This window comes from Sorex araneus, chromosome 1, assembly GCF_027595985.1.
Source record: "Sorex araneus isolate mSorAra2 chromosome 1, mSorAra2.pri, whole genome shotgun sequence".
In the NCBI taxonomy this organism is placed as follows: Eukaryota; Metazoa; Chordata; class Mammalia; order Eulipotyphla; family Soricidae; genus Sorex; species Sorex araneus.
The window spans coordinates 132,220,011-132,247,318 of record NC_073302.1 but is presented as its reverse complement, the minus strand read 5'-3'; the positions used below and the strand labels follow the sequence as shown (position 1 = coordinate 132,247,318).

Genomic DNA, 27,308 nt, shown 5'->3' with positions numbered 1-27,308 from the left:
ATCTTGACTACCTACTCAGAGTCAAGTATGTTATTTAGTTCAATAAATCTGAATTTTAGCAAGACACTGAAAGAGTAAATTTGCCGGACTAAAGAATGGGCTTTAAAAAAAAAAAAGAATGGGCTTTGGAGTTCTTTTCTGGTGAAAACGTCAAGGTCACTCAATGAAATGACTGACTGAAAGGATCTTTGGGAAGGATGTTCTCCTAACTGGGTATGAGCAAAATGTTCATGAAAACAAGAAAAATATTTGAAGGAGGGTGGGGTGAATTATGCCAGCTTAGTCCTCTAATATCCCTTAAAGATCATATGCAGATAGCTTTCTTAAGAGGCTCTAGTGCCACTTGGTCCTGTGTCTACCTTGCACTCTATCCAGAAGGCTGGCATATATCTACTCATTTGCTGTACTCCCTTGTTCTCTGATTTCTACTAGGGCGTCACCAATGGGGACTCCCAGCAAAGGGCACCATCAGGAGGGGGATGTAAAGGTTTCCCTTGGCTCCAACCCTACAAGGCTGGTTTCGGCTAATTAACGATAAGTCAAGCCGACCAACGAGATGGTAGGATTCTATTAACTGCTTGTTGATCTTGTCCTTTTGGTTAGTAGCTCTGGGCTATTCCATCTAGGTTATTATGTTAGAGTTGTTGTTCTATATAACCATACTTTTGTGGGTTATTCTAATTGTTGGGATTCAGCTAGAGATACTGTTCTACGGAGGCTACTGATAGTATATATTGTATCTACTAGAGAAGCTTACAGAAAGTATGAAACTCACTAATATCATCTACTCATAACTGGTGAGCCTATGGCACAAACTGATTAAAAATGGGATTAGTGTGCTATTAATCACAGAATACATTAGGGCATATCTTGATGAAGTTATTTTACCACTCAACTCTCCCCTGATACACTTTCTGTGCCCTAGCTGGAGAGGAGGAAGAAACAGATAAGGAAAATGGGTCTGGAGTCAAGTAAGGGTGGATGAGAATTAGGATAGTGTGCTCATTATTTAGGGGTGAGAAGTAATACTTCAACAATACGTCTCTTAGGATGCAGATGTGTCCAAAAATCCACATCGATATGACAGTCCAGGATGTTTCTGGGATCAAAAACTTTCTATTAAGAGTTTTCCTCACTCACAGTCTAATTTTAGAAATTGTAGCAATATTTATTCTATTTGTCTATACAAACACACGTATACATACTTACACAAGTGGTTAAAGATACATGTCTTTCATCAGTACAAAGTTAACAGCATTTAAACATCACTTTGCCTTATACTACTCACTGAAATTAAAATACAGATAGTGAGAAATTATTTGTTATACATGAGTAATTGAAAAAGACTTAATAACATCATTACTCGGCCTCATTTACGGAGAAAAACAGGCCACGTAAATTTGAGCCTTTACACTTACACAAAAAAAAATCGTGTGCAGACATGATCGGTATTTGGCACGACCCATATCTCTCCATGTTTGTGCAGGTCAGGTGAGGTGATCACTGCAGATGGAGACAAAAATTAAGACCTATTTGATTTTAAGTTACAATAGTTTTTCTCATAGAAATCTATAATCAAATACATGCAAAAAGAGCTGGAGACAGCACAGAGTGTAGGGCGCTTGCTTTGCACGCAACCGACCTGGGTTCAATTCCTAGCATCTGCTAGGTCCCCCTCAGCACTACCAGGAGTGATCTCCAAGCACAAAGCCAGGAGTAAGCCCCGAGCACCATGGGACAGAAAAAAAAAATCACATTTATTAGATGTCAAAATTCAAATTAAAAATGAAAACCATTTAACAAGTTTATGTTTTGAACGTGATTAGTACACTATTTGGAGAGAAATTGTTTTTGCATTATCGGAGTAAAAGAGTCCCAAAGTGATTTTTCCATCCTGCTGAATTTCTAGCAAAAGTGGCACTGTAGCACTCTTGCCCCATTGTTCATCGATTTTCTTGAGCATGCACCAGTAACGTCTCCATCGTGAGACTTATTACTGTTTTTGGCATATCGAATATGCCATAGGTAGCTAAACTGAGGGCAAGCATATGATCTTGCAAACTCCCTATCAATCTTTCTGTCCTAAGTTCAGCTTAAAAAGTTGAGCACAAGAACAGAAAGATCTACTGGGTCATATTCTTGGGGAATGATTGCTTTACAGACTCTGTGTATACTACTGTGTATTTAAAAACCAGACTAAAGAGTAAGGGGCATACCAACAACAACAAAAATGTGACACCTGATCATAATGATATTGTTGCCATTATACTGAAAGAACTGCCAAGAATAGAACAGAGTACTTTCTAAGCTCTGCCTTTTGGTTTTCACCACAATTATCAACAATATTAAAACTACTGTCCACTAAGGCCCTAATAAATGTTTATAAATAATGTTTCCTGGAGCGATAGCACAGCGGGTAGGGCGTTTGCCCTGCATGTGGCTGACCCAAGTTTGATTCCTCTGTCCCACTCAAAGAGCCCAGCAAGCTGCCGAGAGTACGGCCGAACCAGGTTCTATTCCTCTGTCCCACTCGGAGAGCCCAGCAAGCTACTGAGAGTATCCCGCTAGCAAGGCAGCGCCTGGCAACCTACCCGTGGCGTATTCGATATGCCAAAAACAGTAACAACAAGTCTCACAATGGAGACATTACCAATGCCTGCTCGGGCAAATAGATGAACAATGGGATGACAGTGCTACAGTAATACCTTTTGCATAATTTTCATGATGCCAACCAGAGGAACCATTAGAATTGTACTTTCGGCAGAGCCTGGCAAGCTCCCCGTGGCATATTTGATATGGCAAAAACAGTAACAACAAGTCTCACAAAGGAGATGTTACTGGTGCCCGCTCGAGCAAATTGATGAGCAACGGGATGACAGTCATACAGTGACAGTGATAAATAATAATGTTTTCACTGTCTTATTATGAATATTCTGTAAATGTACTTCAATTTTTAAATACAGACATGATAGAGGACATGATAGAGAACTGACACTATGAAGCTTATAAAACTTTCATCTTACCTTCACATAAGGCTATGCATTTTAAGTTGCGGCTTTGCAGGAATTGGGATTGCTGTCCTTTTTTCTGTGACTAAACTCCAAAAGAATTGAAAAAATTAGAGTAAAAATAGGACAGTAACAAAAGTGAGAATAAACTGGTTATCCATTTAGACGGGTCATTAAAGTGTCCTTAGATTATTTTAAAAAGCTTATCTAGACTAGTAGAAATATTCTTTTTTAAATTTTGCTTTTATATCATTTTTTTATATTGGATCACCATGAGCAGGCATTCTCTCTCTCTCCGCCCCCCTTCCCTCTCTCCCCGTCCCTCCCCCCTCTCTCCCTCCCTCTCTCCCTCCCTCTCTGTCTCTGTCTCTCTCTCCATCTAGCCATTATGGTTTGCAATACAGGTACTGAAAGTTCATCATGTTTGTTCCTTTACCTATTTTGTTGTTGTTGTTCAGAGTGATCATGTCCAACTATCATTATCATAGCCATCCTTTCTGAGTCCAAACTGCCCTCTCCTCCTGTCACCACACTTGTGGCAGGCTTCCAATTAGGGACCAGTCCTCCTGGCCCTTATTTCTACTGTCCTGGATATAAGTTTCATACTATGTTTTTTTAGATCCCACAAATAAATGCAATCATTCTATGTCTGTCCCTCTCCTTCTGACTCATTTCACTCAACATGATACTCTCCATGTCCATCTATTTAGTAGCCATATACTTGTTTTCTCCTAATGTCAAACAGTACTTGTAATATAATTTAATTTATGTATATAATTATTATTAAATTGCTCCCTCAAGATAAGTGAACTGAAATGCTAAATTAAAGTTCAATAACCTTCCAACATGGAATTAGAACACAAATTTATTTTTATTGAGAGCCTGGTATCATTATTTCAAAGTAAATAAAATTAAAGCAGCTAATCTTTTATAAACATTAAAATCAATTATTCTAGCTCAGCCAACTACCCAGAGAAATTCACTTTTTTTCTTATTTTTTATGTGTCTTTAGGTAAGCCACAGAAGTTAAAGATGCCTGTAGAAAATCTGGAACTTTGTTTTAATTTATATATTAGATTTTCATACTATTAAACAAACAAACAAACATAATGTTATTTATTTCACGGGCTTTTAGTTTCTCCAAAGGTTTGTTTTCTCAGAAGCAGAAGTTTTGTGTGTGTTCTTTTTCTCAAAGACCCACATATTCATGCACTCACTCACTGTTTGCACGTGTTTACACAAATATGAACTGAGGAAATCCTTTCCTTGACCACCTCCACTGACATTCATTTGACTTTCAACGTCCCTCCCATCATTCCCCCTTTGGCCTGATTTTTCCATAACATTCACCATAACAAAAGCAGCTAGCCTTCTATCAACTAACTGATCTATCCAGAGCCACTCAGTAGCAAGAAGGCTCTCTGATAATTTGTCTATTTTTAAAGAGAATTTTCCAATTTTTATTATTGTAGTCCAATACCATAAAGACTCTTCAGTAGGAACTCAATAAATATTTTTTATATTTATTAAATTAAAGGCATTTCAGCTATTCTATTTAAGAGTGAGCTTCATTCCTTCATGAGTAATGACCACATAAAGCAATTTTGTGGACATAAAAAGCTGGCACAGCTTGAAATCCTGCTTGCTACTGAAGCTAGCCTCTACTCATCATCCAGTCACTCCAGTTGCTACGACACCTGTGACATATTGCTGCTTTTACTGCTTGAAGCCGGCTCATCCTTGGCTGACACCTTCTGTTTCTTGTTCATCCCTGAAAACATGTACAAGAGAAAACAATTCAATAACTCAGCTACATGATGCGGCTTAAAATAAAATCTGGCTAGATGACCAAGTTTGGCTTTGAATAAGGGTTTGTTTGCTTCAGGCCCAAAGGGGGCACCAGAAGCTCTCCCCAAAATGCAACTAGGGGGGCTAGAGAGATTGTACAGCAGGTAGGACACTTTCCTTGCATGCAGACAATTCGGGTTCAATCCCTAACACCCCATAGGGTCTCCAAGCAGCTGCAGGAGTGAGCCCTGAGTGCAGAGTCAGGAGTAAGCTGGAAGCATTGCCAATATGGCCCCCCAAACAAAACAAAACAAAAAAATTTCGGCTGCAAAAGTATGCTCTACACCTGGGTAAAAGGCTAGTCTGATCTGGCTGACTTGGAAGAAAAGCATTTTCTTTCTTTCCCACTATAAACAGGGATAAGAATTCTTTTGTCTAAAACTGATATAAAATTCTAAAAGTTTGGCACCTAATATTCTTTCCTGGCATCTTGCATATAGGAAGATAAGAGTATGAAATATGAACAAAAATAAGAATTAGCAGTAAAACTTAATTTATGAATTATTAAAAAAGAAAACTTGTTGAAGTTCTTTTGTTTGTTATACTCAAAAGCCTTAGCTTATTCTGATAATGCCATGATTTAAATATGCAAAAGACTTTACACAAAAAGAACAAAAGTTATATTTTAGAATAGGATGATTTGTAACCATGTTCTTCTAACTATCCAAAATTTGAGAGGTGCATCGATTTTTTTTCCTTTTTGCTGCCTTTTCAGTAAAAGGCTCAATAAAAAATGACCAAAATACAAGAAAAGTGACCATAACCTTTTTTCAAGTCTGACATCTTCTCCACTGCAGAATTGAGTAAAATTAAGTTGAGGAGCAGGTCTAGATATTCAGAATCACGATACAGAAGAGAAAGTGAAGACTTTCGTTTGCAAAGAAAATGTTGTTTCATTATCTTATAAACTTGAAGTCCTCCGAACCAACTAGACAGTTATTTTTTTTCCTTTTTGGGTTATAACTGGGTGATGCACAGGGGTTACTCCTGGCTCTGCTCTCAGGAATTACTCCTGGAGGTGCTTGGAGGACAATATGGGATGCTGGGAATCAACCCAGGTCAGCCACATGCAAGGCAAACGCCCTACCCACTGTGCTATTGCTCCAGCCCAGTTTTTTTTGTTTTTTAATTGAAGGTAATTTCAGTTCAGGGACACATGTATAATTTGATGAAACCTACAAAATTTTCCCACAGATAAATGTACAGACATACAGGTACTGTACCTGCTTTTATCCCTCACAGTTCTTATCAAGAACACCTCAAAGGAGTTTATATAACACAGAATTTATTCACATATTAATATAAGAAGCAGAAAATCAGTACTTAATAAATCATTGTTTTTTAAAATCTAAGCATGTATTTATTTAAACTGATTATTTTCAGTTTTTTGTTTTGTACTTATTTAATAATACTTAATTTAATTTATCCATTGTTAAGTTTTTCTGACCCCTCTCCCCCAAGATGTTCAGAGCTTCTTGCAGGTTCTGTCCTCAGAGATCACTCCAGGCAGGGATTTGCAGAGCAGTGCCAAGGACTGATAGTTTGAGTGGTGTTTTCTAATCCTAAACTTTTCAGTGTTCAAAAGTTTTCTTTGGAAAATATAGGCAGTCCCAAGATAACTTGCATGATCTAAAATTGCACTCAATGATTGAGTCACCTGATAAAAAATAATGGTGCCTAGACCATGTACAAATGAAAGCTTACCTGAGTAACCAAATGATATGCTTGACATCGGACTTAAGTAGATCCCACTTCCATACATTGCACCGTGAAGCTAAAGTGGGAAGAGGAGATAGAATAAGTGTCAATCAATGACCTCAAGGTTACTGTTTTCCAAACTTTTTTATCCTGGAGCATTTACATTTAAAAATAAGAAAGATCTTAAAGTTCAGTGATCTATATACAAAAAAATGTTAGGGGAAAATAACTAATATTTTACCACTCATATAAGAACCTGTTCAGAACAATGACGATTCTTTCCAATTATCTGTTCTAGGAACTCTGAATTGTAGTATGAACTAAATGCTAACTCAACAGCTGCAAACTTAGGGAGATTACCGCTGAGTCTACTTCCACTGTTGTGGTGAAAGATCAGAGGTAATTGGGTTAAACGTTTCCTTCCTGATCTCATTACACTGGGAGGTGAATACCAGCTGTCAGTGTGACGTGGAATGTGTAAGATGAAGGTGTACAGTGGGAGAGGACCACCCTCGTAGTTCCCTGCCAGTTCCAAGTGTTCCCTTTCTCCTCTCCTCCCCTCCCCTCCCCTCCCCTCCCCTCTCCTCTCCTCTCCTTTCCTCCTTTTTGGGTCAAACCTGGCGATGCTCAGGGGTTACTCCTGGCTCTGCACTCAGGAATCACGGTGCTTGGGGGCCCATATGGAATGCTGCGAATCGAACCCAGGTCAGCCGCATGCAAGGCAAACACCGTGCCTGCTGTGCTATCGCTCCAGCCCCACCTTTCCTTTTCTTAAAAAGTATTCACACCGAGGCTGTGCTCAAGAAACATATATTAAATCAAAAGTATTCCCACAGGAAATTTAATTTTTTTTTAATTCCTTTATAGTATTTATAGCAGGTCAATTTTAATTTTGTTATTTCATGAAACTGACTTAGGCCTATTAAAAATTGCACGTAATTTTTTAAACCTACAATATCTCCCCTTGTGCAAGTAAAAGAGTTAATACCAGGAGAACTTAGTTAACTCCAACCATGAAAAACAATGAAATCTTGGTAAAACATTCCATGTAGACTTGCTCCTCGAGCCGGTGTTCTCCCTAGAACATGCATCTCACTTGCTTTTCTCTGATTCTATGCTGCCCGAGTTCTCTGTTGAATGTATTTCTCCTCTTTCTTTCCTCTTACATCTTTATCCTTATCTTCTCTTATTTATTTCTAAATAAATTCTAATGAAAACTATCTTGCTTCAATACCTGCAGTCTTGTATTAGAAGCAACAACCAGACCATTCCTCAGGATAGAGTGCCAGTTTTCAATGTGTGAGCCGCTGAAAAACAGAGCAGAACAGGAAGTTTATTCGACAAAAACTCAGCAATCTTCTTTCACACTGGTCATGAAAAAAGTTGCAGGTGCCTTCTGACAGTCGGATATTCTCAAAAATAATTTACTGGTTGCTTGCTCTTTCAGGCCGTGTTCTCCCTTGAGCACGCATCTCTCTCTTTCTGCTTTTTCTACTCTGGAGAAGTCCATATTCTCTCCAGAACAAACATTCCTCTCTTTCTCTCCCCTAATGCATTTCTACAAAATTTTGTTCAATAAAAACTACCTTGCTTCACTAAAAAAGAAAAAAATAATAATAATTTAGTGGTCTGTCTATTTGTCGTTAAATAGAGACAGACCCACAGATTTATGGAATAGAGTTGAATATGCTGACACAGACCTTCAAATATATGTTCACTTAATCTTTGAAAAAGGAGTAAAATATGTGAAGAGGAGCAAGGAAAGCCTCTTCAACAAGTGGTGCTAGCGAAACTGGACAGCTACCTGCAAAAAAATGAACTCAGATCTCTGTCTAATGCCAGACACAAATGTCATCAAAATGGATGAAATACATCAATATCATGCCTGAATCCAAAAGGTACATGGAGGAAAAGATAGGCAGAACCCTTCATTATACTGAAGTTAAAGGTATCTTTTAAAGATGAAACACCACTGACCAACCAACTGGAAGCAAAGATAAACAAATGTCACTATACTAAGCTAAGAAGCTTCTGCACCTTAAAGGTAATGATGATCAAGATACAGAGACAGCCCATGAAATGGGAAAAATTATTTACCCAATACCCATCATATTAGGGGGTAATATCCAATATATATAAAGTACTGATAGAACTTTAGAAGAAAAAATTCTCCAACACTATCAATAAATGGGAAGAAGAAATGAACAGAAACTTTCTCAAAGAATATAAATGGACAAAAGACATATGAACCAATACTCTACAAAGATAATCATCTGGGAGTTGCCAATCAAAACAACAATGAAATATCAACTTCCACAGAGACTGGCACACATCAAAAAGAAAAAGAACAACCAGTGCTGGCATTGCTCCAGGGAGAAAAGAACTCTCATTCATTGTTAGTGGGAATGCAGACTGCTCCAGCCTCTTTTGAAAACAATATGGACACTCCTCAAAAAACTAGAAATTGAGCTTCCCTATAACCTAGCAATACCACTTCTGTGAATATACTGTGTGCAAAAACACACAGCAGAAATGATATCTGTACCTGTATATTCATTGTAACACTGTTCACAAAAGACAGAATCTGGAAAAAAAACCCTCAGTGCCTGAGAACAGAAGACTGTTTAAAGAAGCTATGGTTCATCTACACAACAGAATACTATGCAACTATTAGAAAAGATAAAGTCATGAAATTTGATTATAAGTGGATGGACATGGAGAGTATCATGCTAAGTAAAATAAGTCAGAAATAAAGGGACAGACATAGAATGATTGCACTCATTTGTGGAATATAAAATAACATAATATGAGACTTATACCCAAGGAAAGTAGAGACAAAGGCCAGGAAAATTGCTCCACAGCTTGAAAGCCTGACTCATGTGCTGGGATAGAGAAGGGTCCACTAAGTCAATGATGGTTGGAGAGACTGTTCAGGATGGGAGATGTGTGCTGAAAGTAAACTAAGGATGGAACATGATGGCATTACAGTATATGTGTCGCAAACCATAATGCCCAAAGGCACACATGTGTGCACGTGAGAGAGAGAGAGGAGAGGGGGAGGGAGGGAGACAGAGACAGAGACAGAGAGAGACAGAGACAGAGAGAAGTGCCTGACTGCCATAAAGGCAGGCAGGGGTTGGAGAGGAGGTGGCAGGAGGGATACGTGGGATATTCGTGGCGGGTGGCAGGAAATGCACACTGGTGGAGGGATGGGTGTTGGAACATCTTATGACTGATTCGTGATCACAAAACCTTTCTTTGTAACTGTATCTCATGGTGATTCAATTTTTTAAAAAATCAACTATTAGGGCTGGGAGACAGATCAGTAGACTGGTGGGCACATGTTTGCATCTGGGAACCTAAAGTTCAATCCGCAATACTGCATAGTCCTGAAACACTGAGTAGTGAATATCCCCTAATCATGCTGGCTTTCGTCCCCAAAACCAAAGGGGAAAGGACCATAATTAAAGGAGAAGCTGATCCCTCTCACACTTCTGGAAGATTGAAGTGGAGACATAGCCCCATCTCCACTAAGTCATACTCACTGAAATGCAAAGGTGCTTCCAAATAGTTTTTTAGCAGCTCTAAAATTGGATTCTTTGGCTGGTGGACTGCTGAGGAGAAGGAATTGATGTGGGGTATGCATAAACTTCAATTGCTGCCATTTAAAATGATGAAAAAGAAAAGCATGTTAAATTTAACATACAATCAAACTTCTGACAATTTCAAATTTTACTGGAGAAAGAATTATCTACATTCAAATCATAGTCAAATTTTAAGCTAATCATATTTAAAGGGCCATTTATTAAAAAAAATGCCTACATGAATCACATGGAATTGCCGATATGAAAAATAATTCTTTAAGCTAATGGGCAGAAATAGCAGACAATCCAAAGTCATTTATATTTAGCTTTGGAATAGTTCAAGCAGAGCTGCCGTCCTAATTACATTTCTTTTCAAGACTTTTATTATTGAATTCCCTAAGTATACACGAGCTATTCAACTGGGAAAATGTTCTAAGAGTTTGCTAAGCTGAAAGAAAAGTTAGTTCAAGATATTAAAATTGCAAAAATTGTCATTAGGCCTTATTTGCATATATTTTAAAAGGCAGAACTTGTCTGTGTTCAAGTACTGCTTCCCCCCTTTATTCAAGGGAACACTTTAAAAAAAAGCTTTTTAGAACAAATGCTTCAAAAAAATGTTCTAATTGCAGCCATCTCACCTAGGAGTAAACTTCCATAAGCTAAAACCACACAGCTAAGAGAATCCTATACAGGAAAGCAATTTTTCTCTGGTGATGATTAGCATCAATTTGAGCTATCAGACTTTTTTTTTTTTTATTTTGTTAGGACGATCACAAGGATGGAAGTGTAGGAAGTATCTTCTCAGATCTAGAGAACTGGGGCTCTGCCAACATGAAACTGATAATGGCAAAAAGCACTTTGCTTGAGATAATATTTTATTGCTTGTGGGTTAGCTCAATTATCTCATATTGACTTGTATTTACTTCAAAGGTCAAGGCAGCAGGTTGAATTTGAAAAATTGGAAACGCTTCAAGTGGGTGCATATGTGGCAATTTCAAACATAAGAAAAAGGCATAACTGAAATCACTTCAATTTCCTAGAGAGACACCCTACCATGATCATCTCGCAGAGCTAACGCAGAGCTAACGCCTCCAATCCCTGAATGGATATGTGAGAAAACAACTTACCCTGTTAACTGGCAGTTTCACAATATGTGACCTGTTACTTGAAATAACCCTGAAAATAATTAAAATAATCCATCAGACACAAATATATGCCCAACATAAAGATTTTCCCCCTAGTTGGAAAATGTTTGAAACCTACTTTTGCTGTGACACAAACTAAGTTGAGGAATAATTCTATTGAATTATAACATTTTCCTGTGCCACCTAAAATGCTCTGGAGAATCCATGTAATAAAAGCTCTATTATTTTGAGAAATAATGTAGAGAAAATGTAGAGAAGTCATCCTATAAAACCTAAGGGGATATCAATTTTAACAGTCAGCCTCAAATGTTAACAAAATGAATGTTTCTGTGTATACTTTCAAGTAATGTTTAAATACAAAGATAAAAGAGTTAGATTCATCTATGTCTAAAAAAAAAGAGGTTTTTTTGAAGACCATTTTCTTTACATATTAAAAATCTCTTTGGGTTGGTAAGGAACTTACTGTTCTATGTTCCTCAAAATAAACAAAAAGTGGTGAAAATTGTAAAACATCTTGGTAGGATTTCTTTTCCTTAAAAGAATGGTGGGTAACAAAGTGAACTAAATGACCACTAATGACCACAAGTAAAATCATTAGGTTGAATTGAGGTTGAAAAAAGATTAGTTATTTGAGGGGTCTGCTTTCATTCTGAATATAATAATGCCAAGGTTAAAATTTAAAAAAAAGAAGCTTTATTTGATTTACTTAGTGTCAAATAATCAGGGATTGAAAAAGGGCTCTTAAACCTATTTTGCCACACTATTTTTAGGCTAAATTAAATGTGAACATTGAAGCTTTGACTATATAAAAATTAAATTAGAATTATAGGATACCAGACTTAACTTCTTTACACACATTTTACAGATATTTAACTTCTTTACCACATTTACATATTAAAAAAACAACAATGCTCTGTTTAGAACAGAGTTAAGTACTCAGTCCAAATTTTAATATATTTACATTTTTATTACTACATAATAACTGTGGTAAATTCCACAGTATTCGAATTTTCAGTGATTTTAAAGAGACAAGTACCGAAACCCTTACAGATCTGGTGAAGAGATACTATTATTTTAACTTTGCAAATCAATCAACAGAAGGTAAATTACTTGAAGTAGGCACTGCAGCAAGATGAACACTAGACCTTTCTTTTCTAGCCTACCTCCCCTGCTAGCACTAATATTATACATCCTTCGTTAGCCTTATTCTGAAACACAGTACCATTCCAACCATCAAAGAGTTCATGAAATTCATGCTCTGCATGTGAAGGGAGTACATTATACAAAGCCTCGTTTTTCAGTCTGATTTTCCTCTACACATCGAAAGAGTCAGTTTTATCACATGCTCCTCAGTAAACTAGAAAATTAAATGAACCAAAACTGCTTCTTCATCTAATCAGGTAAATCACACATTTGTAAGACTACAAACTGCTGTCAAGTAGACTGTGTGCTGTACAGTGCACGCTGAAAGCGTCTCTCCTGCTATGATGTACAAGTTTTAATTCAAGTGGGAGGCCTTCAGCGTTCTTGGGTTGTAAAATCACCAGGTCCTATACGCTTGCAGAGGACCATTTCCTCCCCAATGCAGGGAGCAGAAAACAATGCTGTTTTCATTAAGAGGAAAACTAAAATTTATACCATTGCAGTAAAGGATGAGCAAGAGGGTCTTGTTTATCCATCTGCTTCTTGATTTCCAGATAGGGTGCCTGAAAAACAGGTCATTACACTTCTTGATTTTTCTTTGAATATTTTTCCCCAGAAGAAAAATCAGATTGAATTAGCTGTGCCTAAGCTAGTTAAACCTAAGAACCTGTGGCCTTGACACAGTGAGAGCAACAACTTACCCTAATTATACATCCCCCCGCCCCACCCTGCCAAGATGATACAAACTCAGATACCACAGGCACAAGGACTTGCTCCTAATATTTTGCTTAGAGTCTCAACTACGCTTTCACTTGGCTTCCAAGAACAAAGCCACCTTCCCGAAGGTGATCCCAGACTTCTGCTGAGGATCCTGTTCAAGAAAACCAATGATGCTAAACTAGTCATAATGCCATTCAGCCCCTGACCATAATTTCCCATTTCCCCACAGACAACTTTAGGTTGCTTGGTCGCCTATGTTTTCACTTCTTTTTTGTTTCCTCTCTGTTCTCACTTTAAAACTCTGAGCGTTTCATTTTATGAGGAGATGAGCTCAGTCACGCTGCAGTCTCTCTCTCCCCTGCTGCAGTCTCCTCATAAGCTATCCTGCCACCTTTAGCAAGAGTCTGGAGTGATTTCTCTTTCACAGTGACCATTTCTAACTCTCAAAGCCTAACCTGCAGTCATAAAAACAAATGCTCACATATGAGGTTTCTGTCTTAGGTGTGGATGTGAGAAAACTGGATAACATTTATATGAGAGCAATTCTTTTCAAAGTACTTAATGAAGTTATCTAGTCAATGACTGTGTTCACAGAACAAAAGCCAGCTGTCTGTGACATCGTAGGTCAACCTATAGGGCACTGCAATCTAGAAAATGGGACAGTATGATGTTCTACTTACTTGATAGATTTAATTTGGAAATAATTTGGAGAAAGAAAAACATGTGGCTGATTATAAAGTACACAACATGAAAAGGGGGGCCACTTACTATTTGGCACCAGAATAAACTGAGGCATTAAGCAATTAAGGAACTTGCCCAAGGTCACAGATCACATCATCATTGAACTAGTTATATAACAAGAGCCTTAGCTTTCTGAGCTGACAGTCAACCATCTATCTCCATTGCCACCTATTAAAATAGCTTACATATGACCCAGAATAAAAGCAGCAATTTTTGGCATAGAACTTATCCCAGAATCAGTTTGTAGCTATTTTTAATACCAAGAATGATGTAGGTCTAGGGTATAGTATACATACCCTGTACTAAACTATTTTTGTGTCTAAAACTGTTTACTTAATTTTATTTAAGGTATCATAATAGTTTTGTATTTTAATATTAGAACATATAAGATACTGTAATATTTTTCTCTTGTAGATGAAAATTAATCCTATTATTTTCATTACACAAATAATAAATACTTAAAAAGGAATCTGGACAAAACAGATTGGTTGGGGCAAAGAAAAATAGCTTTCAAAAGGTGATGACTTTTAAGCCAATAATCTACTTGCAAAATAACACATCTCACTTACCAATACCTGACTTACAATTGGTTGAATAAACAGATGAATGAGTTAGTGAATATCTGACTACATGAATAAAGAGTTATCAAAAGAATCAAGAATCTAATTGGAAATTGTAAAAATGTTCTTTGGGAGCACAATTTCAAGTACAGTAGTGATGATGACAGTAAAGAGGTATGGAAGCTTCTGGACTTCTGGACAGGAGGAATTCACTATTCCTTCACCAGTGAAATGAAATGACCAGAGTAATACTCATTATAAGACTGCAAGAATGGGGCTGGAGCGAAAGCACAGCAGTAGAGTGTTTGCCTTGCACACGGTGGACCCGGGTTCAATTCCCAGCATCCCATATGGTCCCCTGAGCACCGCCAGGAGTAATTCCTCAGTATAGAGCCAGGAGTAACCCCTGTGCATCACCAGGTATGATCCAAAAGGAAGAAAAAAAAATTGCAAGGATCTCTGGGGCAATGCAAGCCATAAATCCACCATATTCAAACAACCCATAATTAGTGTGCTGTTGTCAATTATAGATTATTAATTTTGACTTATAATGAATTTTAAACCTCTCTTCAAATCTTTGGCAGTAAAAAGGTCTCAATAATTCAATAGTATGTGCTTTTCCAAATGCTGGCCTGCAGCCCAGATACATTAGATTTTCATAAAACTCTGATCCTTGCTCATCAAACTTTTCCACCAAAGCCTCACTAATGGCCCAAAATATAAACGGGTACAATCCAGAAGTTTGATGATTTCCAAAGCTGCTTTGAAATCTTATGTGATTATAACTAGATCACTTATGCATGACTTAAATGTGATGTTTTTGTTTAACAAATTATTTGAATTCAGTACCATACACTTAAAATGACAGCCTAAGAAGGTGGTAGCATATTTCGCCTCTATCTTAAGATATCCTGACATAGCTTCATGTACTCAAATTCTTGCGCAAGCAAGAACAGAGGATTATAATTAGCAATTACTCTCAAAAGTCACAATGGTAGCATGCCTTTACACTGATGTAATTTCATTAAAACATTCTAAACTGTGGCACAACCTTAATTTATTTTTATGATCTTAATTATGCTCCTTATGAAAGTCTACATTTCAAATCATGGTCAGTACTCTGACATATTTTTATCTCAGACATCCTTAAAATATAAATTTACTCAAGTAAAACAACTGTACAAGACCAAAGATAATATACTTACTTGTGTCATTTCTCTAATAGAAGTTATGCTATCCAGTGCTTTCATTACTCTATCATAGTTCTTCTTCTGTTTTAATGAGAGGGAAAAAAAAAAACAGTATTCACTATAGGCTTCTGCAAGTGTGCACATCACTGGCGAAACATATTATTTCTGTATGTGAATTTTCCATTAGGTGCAATTTGAAAGTTATGACTGTGTTGTGTATATAACAGAAAAGATTTTAATAAGATGGCTCAAGGACATAGGATTTATAACTGAGTCATAGGGAGAAAAAAGGAAAACAATTGTAGTCATAATATAAGAACATAAAATCATGTGCTGTATAAGGAGAAAAACTAGAGCAAAAAAAAATTATTGAGCTCTTGATTCTAATGTTCATTTAAAAAAAGCAAGCTGGGATAAACCAAGCATAGATTTCAAAATAAAAATACAAAATTCACCTAAAAATAAAATAGTCCACTAATTTGTACCAGTTCGCTTAACTTTAATTTTCATATGATTGATGCCAGAGAAACAGTACAGAGGTTAGGTCTCTTGCCCTGGTTCGAGTCTGGGCATACAGAGGGATTCTTGAGGATGGCCAAGGGTGATACCTGCGCAAGTATCAGAAGTAAACCTAAGTCTTAAGCTACTGCTGAGGGTGGCCCAAACCCCGGCCCCTAAAATTCTTGGCAAGGTTGTTGCTTAAAAAGTAAGATACTGGGGCTGGAGCGATAGCATAGCGGGTAGGGCGTTTGCCTTGCACGCAGCCGACCCGGGTTCGAATCCCAGCATCCCATATGGTCCCCTGAGCATGGCCAGGGGTAATTCCTGAGTGCAGAGCCAGGAGTAACCCCTGTGCATTGCCGGGTGTGACCCAAAAAAGAAAAAAAAAAGTAAGATACCAAACTAAGATTGATAATTCATTTTAAGCATAATCTATCTATCTATCTATCTATCTATCTATCTATCTATATTACTGGGACTAAAATAGAAAGAAAAGCTTTTCCAATAAATTTTTATCAGTTATTGTTGTTCTAAAATAATTTCTAGATGAAGAGTAATAGAAAGGCAATTTTAAATTTTATGCAATTAGACTCTCTGAGTCTAAGAGGCAGAGTCTCTTGCCCGCATGCTTGGCTGTCTTCCCGGGGGCCCCTTGGAGGGGATGGGCTCCAGCTTCACTCCCCACCCCGAGCAGAGCTCCCGACAGCCAAAGACCACTGGAACCTAGCTACAGCCGTGCTCGAGGCCCCTCTCCACATGTTCAGACAGGCCTCATGCATGAAGGTACCAACAGAGGAACCCAGGTGTGTGTAATCCCATCAAGGCCAACATCCAGAGAGAGACTTAAAAGCAAGCTCCCAGAAGATATCTTGTAGCCTGCTTCTCCCTCTGGGAGAAACTGGCAATCTTCTGAGAGTTTCCTGCCCACATGGGACAGCCTTGCAAGCTTTCCATGGTGTATTCATATGCTAAATCCAGTAACAAGCTGGATCTCATTCCCCTGATCCTGAAAGAGCCCCCAGTGCGACATCATTAAAAGGGCCCAGTGGAGAGAGACTTCTAAGATCTCAGGGAAAGGACAGATGGAGAGGTTACTGAGCCCACCCGAGAAATCGGTGATTAACGGGATTTCGTGATCGTGATCATGATGCAATTAGAACAAAATTTTATTTCAGAAAGTTCTACCTGTTCTCCATACATATTGATAAAATTCTTTTCTCAAGAAATGTAAACAATAAGAATTCAACTTTCACTAACCTCCAGATAACAAGCAAGGGAGAAGGAGGAGGGTGAAGGAAAAATACAAAAATGGAGGAAATCTGTCTTTATACTAACAAACCTTAAAATTAAAATGAGATTACATAAGTCTGAATCTCAAAACAAGTACATGAAAATTAAAATAGCCATATCAACCACTATTATAACTATTTATAGCAAATTTTAACTATTTACTAGTTAAAATTTTTCTTCCCCGTGAAGGGATTTGGAAAGATTAGAATTTGAGGTGTCTAAGGGTCTAGTTTCTTGAAAAGTATATTCTTAAAATAACTTTCAAGAAGGTAAGAAAAATATATGAAAAACAAACGGAAGCAAATCAAGTTTACGGAAAAAGAATTATTCTGTTTCATAAAAGAAAACCAAGGCCAAGGCCAATTACAGATGGCGTTGCCAAAATGTACAAAACAACAGAAAGAGGAGTGCTCATGGAATCTCAACGACAGTTAAAGGAAATGTGGGTGGAGTGTGTTAGGTGGGATAACTACTTACCCTAGGGTTGAAGGCCAGCATCTGAGGGTCGTTAGGATCTACCACAGAAGGGTATGGCTCAAAAATGACAACTTTTCTAGGAGATTCCAATGCAGACCTACACATGGATACTAGTAGATCAACGACCTTAAAATACAAACACAAAATATTTACTATCTTATAGGTTTTATCAAGGGTTCTGTCATTGTTTCTTCCTCTGATGACAACACAGAATAAGTTGGAAATGCTTGGGACCACCAACAACCTTTAAAATCTGTAAGATGGAGCTTTAATCTAGATTTGACCACACTAGATAATCAACATAAAATAATGCTACTTCCAATTGCTCAAAGTCTAATATAGTGTCATCTATATATATGCACATACATGCATATATATACATATATACATATGTTAGCCCTGATCTAGGTCTGTGATAAAACAATGAAGAAAAGATGGGGACTCACTCTTATAGAATTTACATTCTAATGAGAAGATGTACAATAAGTAATTAGATCCGTTAAACAAATGCATGCTTAAAAACACTGCACAATGGTTTTACAATTGCTATAAAAATGACATGTAGATATAGTACAGCAGGTAGGGCACTTGCCTTATACATGGCCAACCTAGACTCAATCCCAGAACCTCATGTAATGAACTGAGCACTCCCAGGGGTAATAATAAGTCCTGAGCACAAAGCTGGGTGTATCTCCAAATTACACCCCACACAATAATACTATATAAAATTTTAAAACACCATGTATTGGAGCTGCAGTAGCAGAGGATACTGTTTTAGGGCAGTACGGGTTTGTAGAAATGTTCCAACAGAGACCTGAATGATGGAAGGGAGGGAGAAGTGGGTTTGTAAAGAAAGCATTCCAGGGTAAGGAAACTGAACATGCAGAAAATGTGTTTGGCATGATCTAAGAACTGCAAATCTCCTGATATATTTATTCTGTTCCCCTAGGCTATCAAACATCCATGACCTGCTATTTCTAACTTAGGAGGGCTTTATTCTATGTTCCTCTACGACTCTGTGACACAGTTTAGTCACAGGCAGCATACCACTATCAGTTTAATGATCAGGTTCCCTCCCCACTCCTGCTCAAACACATTTTTTCTAAGAAACTCAAGCGAAAACCCTGAAACTATGTGAAAAGGGATCAGCAAAACAGGCTAGTTACAGGAAGACCAGAGCTTCATAGGAAGCCGCCCACTTAGGTTTTTCAGAAAAGAGATTTCTAGAAAAAAATTAAAACAGACATTTAAAAATACAGTGGGAGCAGAACAATTTGATTTTCTGTTTCAACTCACATCCTTCTATCTCAGAGATGTATCTTAACCTGGATATAAGCAGTATTATCTGATCTCCCAATGAAAGAAAATCAGAGGGCTTAGGAGACAGTGCTTTGCATAGACTCAACCTCAGTTTGATTCTTGGCATCACATGGCACGCTGAACACTGCCGGATGTAGCCTGGGAGACCCTGGCATCTCTGGGTAATAGCCCTAGGAGTGGCTCGTGCTGTTCCCAGCACTGGGACCAAATAGTACCTTATCCTTAGGCCCTAGCATTCAATTAAATGGCCCGGTTGGTGAAAAACCACTGTTCCAGTTCCCCTTGAGCACTGCTTAAGAGTCCTTTCCTAACATTCCTCAATATAAAAACTCAAGAAGAATTACCAAACAAGAATCAACAATGGATAAAATAGTGTTTTCTGAAACACTGGGGTGGAGATAATTGAGGATTGGTAACAATGTTTAAAAAGGTGTTCTAAAGAGAGATAGTACAATGGATAAGGCACATGTCTTGCATGTAGCAGACCCAGGTGCGATCAGTGGCACCCCATATGGTCCCCGAGTCCTGCCAAGAGAGAGCCCTGAGCACAGAGCCAGAAGCACAGCTGGGTGTAATCCAGAAACAAAGAAAGAAGCCATACTATGCAAATAAAGCTTCACTAAAGCACATGGCCTTCTCTTATAGGTCAAATGTTACTCAGCAAGGATGCCAAGACCACCCAATGAGAAAGGTCTATAAATAGATGGTGGTGGAAGAGCTAGACCTTTACATGAAAAAGAATGAGGTCAAACTCTTTCTTACAACATACAATAAACTTTAATACACACACACACACACACACACACTTTCTCTCTCTCTCTTTGTCTCTCTCTCTGCCCCCATATTTCTGCGAAGTTAAATTTTCTGAATAAAACAATTTCACTTCACTGGAAAAAAATTACTGTATGATTTTACATAAAATATAATCAACATAGTCCAGTTCATGAAAACAAAGTAAAGCAGTGGTTTTCAGGCTGGGTGTGGCTAGAGAAAGATGTTTAATGGATACAGAGTTCTCTTGATGTAGAGATGAACAATCTTCCTGTTTATCTTATCGATTTTAATACTTTTATATAATACTGTTTGTAGCAAAATAGGTATATTTCAGTTTATTCACAATGTTCACTATTTCAAATTAGAATGTATATGTGGATTTACATTTACTAATATTTTCTTTTATAATTTTTAATAGAAAATATATGGACATAAAGCAAAACATTAGTCATGCATACATAACTTTACCCTTATCTATTTGCGTATAAGATACTGAACAAGATTTTTAAAATTATTTTTTACCTTATTTTGTTATTTCTGTATTGATCATCATGAATGACAAAGTTATTCATGGTAGTTTCAGGCAAACAATATTCTGACATCAATCCCATCACCAGCATCCATTTCCCTCTGCCAATGTCTTCAGTTTCACTCTCACCCATCAGCTTCTATAGCAAGCACTTTTTTTTAACTTTAGGCACTGTGACTTACAGTACTGTTAATGGATATGATTTCATGAATAACACTTAACTGTCACCTAGCACCTCGCCTCCACCACCCCTTCTCCTCCAGAGTGACCACTTCCTCCACCCTTGTTAGGTGCCCCCTCTCTACCCTCCTCCCCACCAAGTGATTGCCTTCTGGCCTTTGTTATTCCCCTACTATGTTTTTTTTATATCCTGTATACAAGGGAGATTGTTTTTGAGTTCATTTGGAGGAAAATTTGCCATTCCATTCCTTGCCAATACTCTGGTTTATTAAAATTTTGAATAAGATAAATGCTGTAGTGTATAATTGTTCTAGACTCTCTAAATTAAAATTTTACTTCTTTTCCTTATTATTATTACTAATTTAGGAATAAAGGAAATCATAATAGAACCTTGCTTTACTTTCTGGGCCACTCCAGGGGATGTGGTGCTTAGAGCCACAGAGTCGTACTAGGTCAATGGAGAAGACCGTGTTGAGAGGGGTCGGGTGGGGTCAATGAGGCGATGGAATTCGCCTGTGGCTTTGAATATGCACTTGACTCATGACAAGCCCTGGGGACCTGAGTTGCTGCAGTTCATGGCTGCTCCTTGCCTCTAGCTCCCTGCCCCTAGCCTAATAATTACCAATAAAATTGGCAATTATTTTCAGAAATAAGAATTAAATCAAGTGAAATTTTGATATACTTACATGTGCTTAGTATTCTTATAACTTAATTTTTCCTTTTCAGAAACACACACTCCTCAACATCAAGTTGGTTTTTATTTTTCTATTTCTCGGTCATAAATATTGCTATTGTAAACTTGAATACTTTCCTTTTATTATATTTTCTTTATATCATCTTTTTATCTAAATTTCAAAATAAATTGCTTCCATTTTATGGCAGTATGGCTTTACAAATAAATTTATATAATATATGTAAGAAACTTTCACTATCTCAATTTTACCATACAAAAAAAGAGTAACAGTCATTTTCAAACAATAGGAAGTTGGATTACTTTCTCCCATTGTCAATTACAAAATGACAAAAGACATTAGATAAAAGTATCCAAATTTAGTTTCTGTCTAAAACATATCAACTGTCAGCTTTTTAATCTAATAAAAAACTCATAAAATTCTCCTAAAAGAACAGCAGTGTGAAAATAATTACTTAATTGGAAAAAATTTGTCCAATAAAAATAACGAATAATTGGCAGTGTTAACTACCTGAGCTCCAGTTGCTATTTCATCAGCAGCTTCATTCATTACTCCCAAGGTTTGAAAAGCAAATACACACAGTTCTCTTTCACATACTGTAGGCTACAAAAGAAAGAAGAACAAATGACAACTTTTTTATTAATCCATACAATTTCTAAATTAAAATGTACCATTCCACTTAGTAAATTTGAAATGTAAAGTTCTGAACATAAAAAAGAAATAAACTAACACTTCTTTTCAGTTTATTTAGAAATTTAGTAAAAGCTTCTAAATCTGGGTTTACAGGTTTTAGCATATAATCATTTTCTGAACCTAGGTATCGGACTGGAGACATAGCACAGCGTGTAGGGCATTTGTCTTGCACACAGCCGACCTGGGTTTGATTCCTCTGTCTCTCTCGGAGAACTCGGCAAGCTACCAAGAGTATACCCCCCACATGGCAGAGCTTGACAAGCTACCTGTGACGTATTCGATATGCCAAAAACAGTAACAAGAAGTCTCACAATGGAGATGTTACTGGTGCCCGCTCGAGCAAATCCATGAATAATGGGGAGACAGTGCTACAGTGCTATAGTTAAAATATTATAAATTTATTTCCGTTCACTTTAGGAACACAATATGATTCAGCAATAAACAAAAAAGTATCCTTAAGTTGAATCATCCATTTCTCCTGCTAATACACATTTGCATGTGAGATGACACATAAAAAGGATATTTCTAAAGTGGTGATGTATTAAAACATTAGGCTAAGCCTTAACCTGTAGAAAAAATAGATACATAAAGGATAATCATAACTCTTTTTCCAGGTAATTGTCTTCGGAAGAAGTAAGCAAGACTCTGCTTACTTGCTACCCAGTTTTTGAAAGATTGGTTTTGTTGCAAAGACTTCTGACTCCAATAACCTCCTGAAGTCAACAGCACTGAAATATACACTTTGCAATTGCTTTGGAAGAGCTCTCATCTTTCAAATCTAATATAGTGTCATCTGTTTGATTTATCATATCTCCCAAGTTACATTGCATTAGGTAACTGATGAAGCCTAACACGATGCAAGCCAGGGTGCTGTTGCAGGGCAGACAAAAGGCATTTGTAAGTGCCAATGCTCCTATGCTCAGTCATTTCGAGGCATGACTTGGGCTACTGCTTAACCAGTGGAGGAAGTCAGGCCCCATTCTCAACATCTTTTATGCTTGTGGGTCCACATGGTGGCTGTGTGGAAGTAAAGCCTGGCCAATTACAAAGCATTCGGTTGGCAGCTTCAAATTTTTCTTTAGAATGAAAAAGTGACCTGATGTATTTTCTTTGAAGTTTGACTACATTTCTGAGACATTCAAGAAAACTACTATGGGAGGAAATTAATGGGAGGAAGCTCTTTATCCGACACCAACAATAAATACTGTAATATGTACTTGGTTATATTGATAGAGCAGACTACTCAGTTGCTACTGTGTTTTGAGCATTTAACTTATTCTTAATCTTCTAGTGTTCTTTGTATAAAAAGTGTGCATTCATATTTCCCACTTTATTTTCCCACTGACATTGTACTGTTTATTCAGCACATTGTCTCAGTGCATGGTAATTTATATTAAATATCTTACCCTCTGAAGATAGTACACATTGCTTCTTTAAGCTCCATATGCATCCTTAACAGCTCCTCTAAATTCCTTGTCAGCAATTTTTATTGCTCTATTATTACTGGTTGGGTCATCTGAACTCGAGTCTTCACTCCTAAACCTGCGGGTTTTCGTACTGCATTATCATTGTTACCTTTGCAGTTTTGATTCTTGTGGTCACAGCTGCTTTGTGTTTTGGGGGGAACTGTTGGAGTAAGGGTAATGGACTATTGGCCTAATATGGTTGGGGTGGTCGAAAAGGCCCAAAGAGTACCAGCTGAAAGAAATCTAAATAAACGTACTCTAAGACACATCATAATCACCATTACTAAAACCATAAATAGAAACAGAATACTGAAAGGAGGAAGATGAAAGAAGGAAATGACTTACAAAGGAGTATCCTTAAGATTTATAGCAGACTTATCAGATGAAACCCTCCAGGCCCAAAGAGAGTTGCAGCATATAGTGTAAAAACTCAATGAAATGAATGCCTCACCAAGAATATTTTACTCAGCTAGGCTGTCATTCTTGTTTGAAAGAACAATACATAGCTTCACAAACAACTCAGGAAATTCATACACTCAAAACCAAAGTTACAGGAAAGATTAAACAGACTACTTTAAGACAAGCCCCTCAAACACATAAATATCCCTGATGAACACAGATGCAAAGATCCTCAACAATATACTAGCAAATAGAATTCAACAACTCATCAAAAAGATCATACACCATTACCAAGTAAGATTCATCCCAGGATGACTTATCCCAGGATGGTTTAACATTCGCAAGTCTAACAACATAATATACCATATGAATAAAGGAGAGGTAAAAGTCATATGATTGTAACAATAGATGTAGAGAACGCACTTGACAAGAATCAGCACCCACTCATAGTAAAAACTCCTAACAAAGTGAGAGTTGAAGGAAAGTTCTTCAGTATAGTCAAAGTCACCTACCACAAGCTCACAGCAAATGTTATTCTCTCTCTTTTTTGTTTATTTATTTATTTTTATTGTTATTTTTATTTAGTGAGTCACAGTGAGGGTACAGTTACAGATTCATACATTTCGTGCTTGTTTTTCCTTCATGCAGTGTTCCGGTGCCCATCCCTCCACCAGTGTCCATTCTCCACCACCAATGAACCCAGTATCCCTCCCACCCCCCAGTCCCATCCACCTAACCCCACCCCGCCTCTGTGGCATGGCATTCCAATTTGTTCTCTCTCTCCTTTTGGGTGTTGTGGTCTGCAATAGGGGCATTGAGTGGCCATCATGTTCGGTCACTAGTCCACTTTCAGCACACATTTCCCTTACCACGAGGGATCTCCAATCACATTTTATTTGGTGTTCCCTTCTCCATTCGGTATGACTTTCCCCCCAGTGTGTGAGGCAAAGTTCCAAGCTATGGAATAAAACTCCTGGTATTATATATTACTATTCTTGGGTATTAGTCTCCTACTCTGTTATTTTATATTCCACAAATGAGTGCAATTTTTCTATGTATGTTCCTCTCTTTCTGGCTCATTTCACTTAGCATCATACTTTCCATGTTGATCCACTTATATGCAAATTTCATGACTTCATCTTTTCGAACAGCTGCATAGTATTCCACTGTATAGATGTACCAGAGTTTCTTTAACCAGTCATCTGTTCTTGGGCACTGGGGATTTTTCCAGGTTCTGGCTATTGTAAACAGTGCCGCGATGAACATATAAGTGCAGATGTCATTTCGACTATACTTTTTTGTTTCTCCAGGCTATATTCCCAGAAGTGGTATTGCTGGGTCAAACAGAAGCTCAATTTCTAATTTTTTGAGAAGCGTCCATATTGTTTTCCAAAGGGGCTGAACCAGGCGGCATTCCCACCAGCAGTGCAGGAGGGTCCCTTTCTCCCCACATCCTCTCCAACAGTGGTTGCTTTTGTTCTTTTGGATGTGTGCCATTATTCTCAATGGGGAAAAATTAAAGGCTTTCATCCTAAGATCAGGCACAAGACAAGGCTGTCCACTCTCACAACTCTTATTCAATACAATACTGGAAGTATTTGCCACAGCAGTTAGGCAAAAAAAAAGATATGAAAGGCATCCAGATAGGAAAGGAAGAAGTCAAGCTATCACTATTTGTAGGTGACAGGGTGCTATACTTAAGAAAATCCCAAACAATCTACAGAAGAGCTCCTAGAAACAACAGATTTGTCTAGTAAAGTGATAAGTTCAAAATCAATATACAAACTTCCACATATACAAAATAATGAAAGAGAAGAGAGATACCAGAAAAAAATCCTGTTCAAAATCATGCTTCTGAAAATCAAGTACCTTGGAATCAGCCTAACTAAAGAGATGATGGACAAACAGAAAACTATAAGACACTACTTCAAGAAATTAAAGAGGATATGAGGAAAGGAATCACATCCCCTGCTCATGGGTTGAGAAGATAAACATGACCGAAATGGCAATATTTCCCAAATCATTATACAGATTCAATGCAGTCCCTATAAAAATTCCCAAAACAGTTTCAAAGAAATACATCAAACACTGCTGAAATTCATATGGAACAATAAACCCCCACAAACAGCTAAAACACTCCTTGGGAAAAAAGATGAGAAGCATCACATTCCCCAGCTTCAATAGCATAGTATTGGAATAAAGACAGACTCTCAGATCAATGAAACAGAGTTAAATATTCTGACACAGACCTTTAAACATATGATCAGCTAATCTTTGACAAAGGAGCAAGAAATATGAGATTGAGCAAGGAAAGCCTCTTTAACAACTGGGGCTAGGAAAACTGCACATCTACATGCAAAAAAAAAAAAAAAAAGAACTCAGCCTCTTTCTTCTGTTAGGCACATAAGTCAGATCAACATGGATTAAATACCTCAATATCGGACCTGAATCCATAAGGTAAGTGGAGGAAATGTGGGAGGAACCCTCCATGGTACTGAAGTTAAAAGCATCTTCAAAGATGAAACTTCACTGACCAAGCAAAATCAAGTGAAAGCAAAATAAACAAATGGGACTACATTAAACTAAGAAGCTTCTGCACCTCAGAAGAAACAGTGACCAAGATATGAAAACTGCCCACAGATTGGGAAAAAATTATTTACCCAATAGCCATTTGATAAGGGGTTAATATTCAAGACATATAAGGCACTGGTAGAACTTTGCAAGAAAAAAGCATCCGACCCCATCAAAAAATGGGGAGAAGAAATGAACAGAAACTTCCTCAAAGAAGGAATACACATGGTCAAAAGACACATGAGAACATGTTACATATTACTAATCATCAATGAGATGCAAGTCAAAACAACAAGTTATCCCACATCACAGAGAGTGGCACACATGAAGAAGAACAAAAGTATCCAGTGCTGGCGTGGATGATGAGAGAAAGACTCTCCTCCATTGTTGGTGGGAATGCTGACTGGCCCAGCCTTTCTTGAAAACAATATGGGCATTCCTCAAAAAGCTAGAAATTGAGCTTCCATACAACCCAGCAGCATCACTTCTGGAAACCCTGGAGGTCAAAAAACACACAACAGAAATGCCATTTATACTTCCATGTTTATTGCAGCACTATTCACAAAAAAGCCAGAATCTGGAAACAACCCAGTTGGCCAAGAACAGACAACTAGTTAAAGAAACTATGTTACATCTACACTACTATGCAGCTGTTAGGAAAAAGGAAGTCATGAAATTCTCATAAATAGATGGACATGGAGAGTATTGTTCTTAATTAAATGACTCAGAGGGGAGGGACAGACATAGAATGATTGCACTCATTTGTGGGATAAAACAAT

At 37.6% G+C, this 27,308-nt stretch overlaps 1 protein-coding gene across 3 annotated transcripts in view; it reads right to left on the bottom strand.

The window, feature by feature from the left end:
* PARP8 (poly(ADP-ribose) polymerase family member 8) overlaps positions 1–27,308 on the bottom strand; it is a 173,112-nt gene that overhangs the window by 11,320 nt on the left and 134,484 nt on the right. For all 3 annotated transcript variants that reach the window (XM_055136503.1, XM_055136510.1, XM_055136494.1), the window contains exons 16-26: positions 21,911–22,003; positions 17,906–18,031; positions 15,653–15,718; positions 12,922–12,989; positions 11,266–11,314; positions 10,100–10,212; positions 7,789–7,861; positions 6,561–6,630; positions 4,706–4,779; positions 3,024–3,093; positions 1,419–1,503 (exon numbers count right to left, since the gene is read on the bottom strand). In XM_055136503.1, the coding sequence (XP_054992478.1) occupies positions 1,419–1,503; positions 3,024–3,093; positions 4,706–4,779; positions 6,561–6,630; positions 7,789–7,861; positions 10,100–10,212; positions 11,266–11,314; positions 12,922–12,989; positions 15,653–15,718; positions 17,906–18,031; positions 21,911–22,003 (887 nt within the window). The remainder of the gene's footprint in view (positions 1–1,418; positions 1,504–3,023; positions 3,094–4,705; positions 4,780–6,560; positions 6,631–7,788; positions 7,862–10,099; positions 10,213–11,265; positions 11,315–12,921; positions 12,990–15,652; positions 15,719–17,905; positions 18,032–21,910; positions 22,004–27,308) is intronic.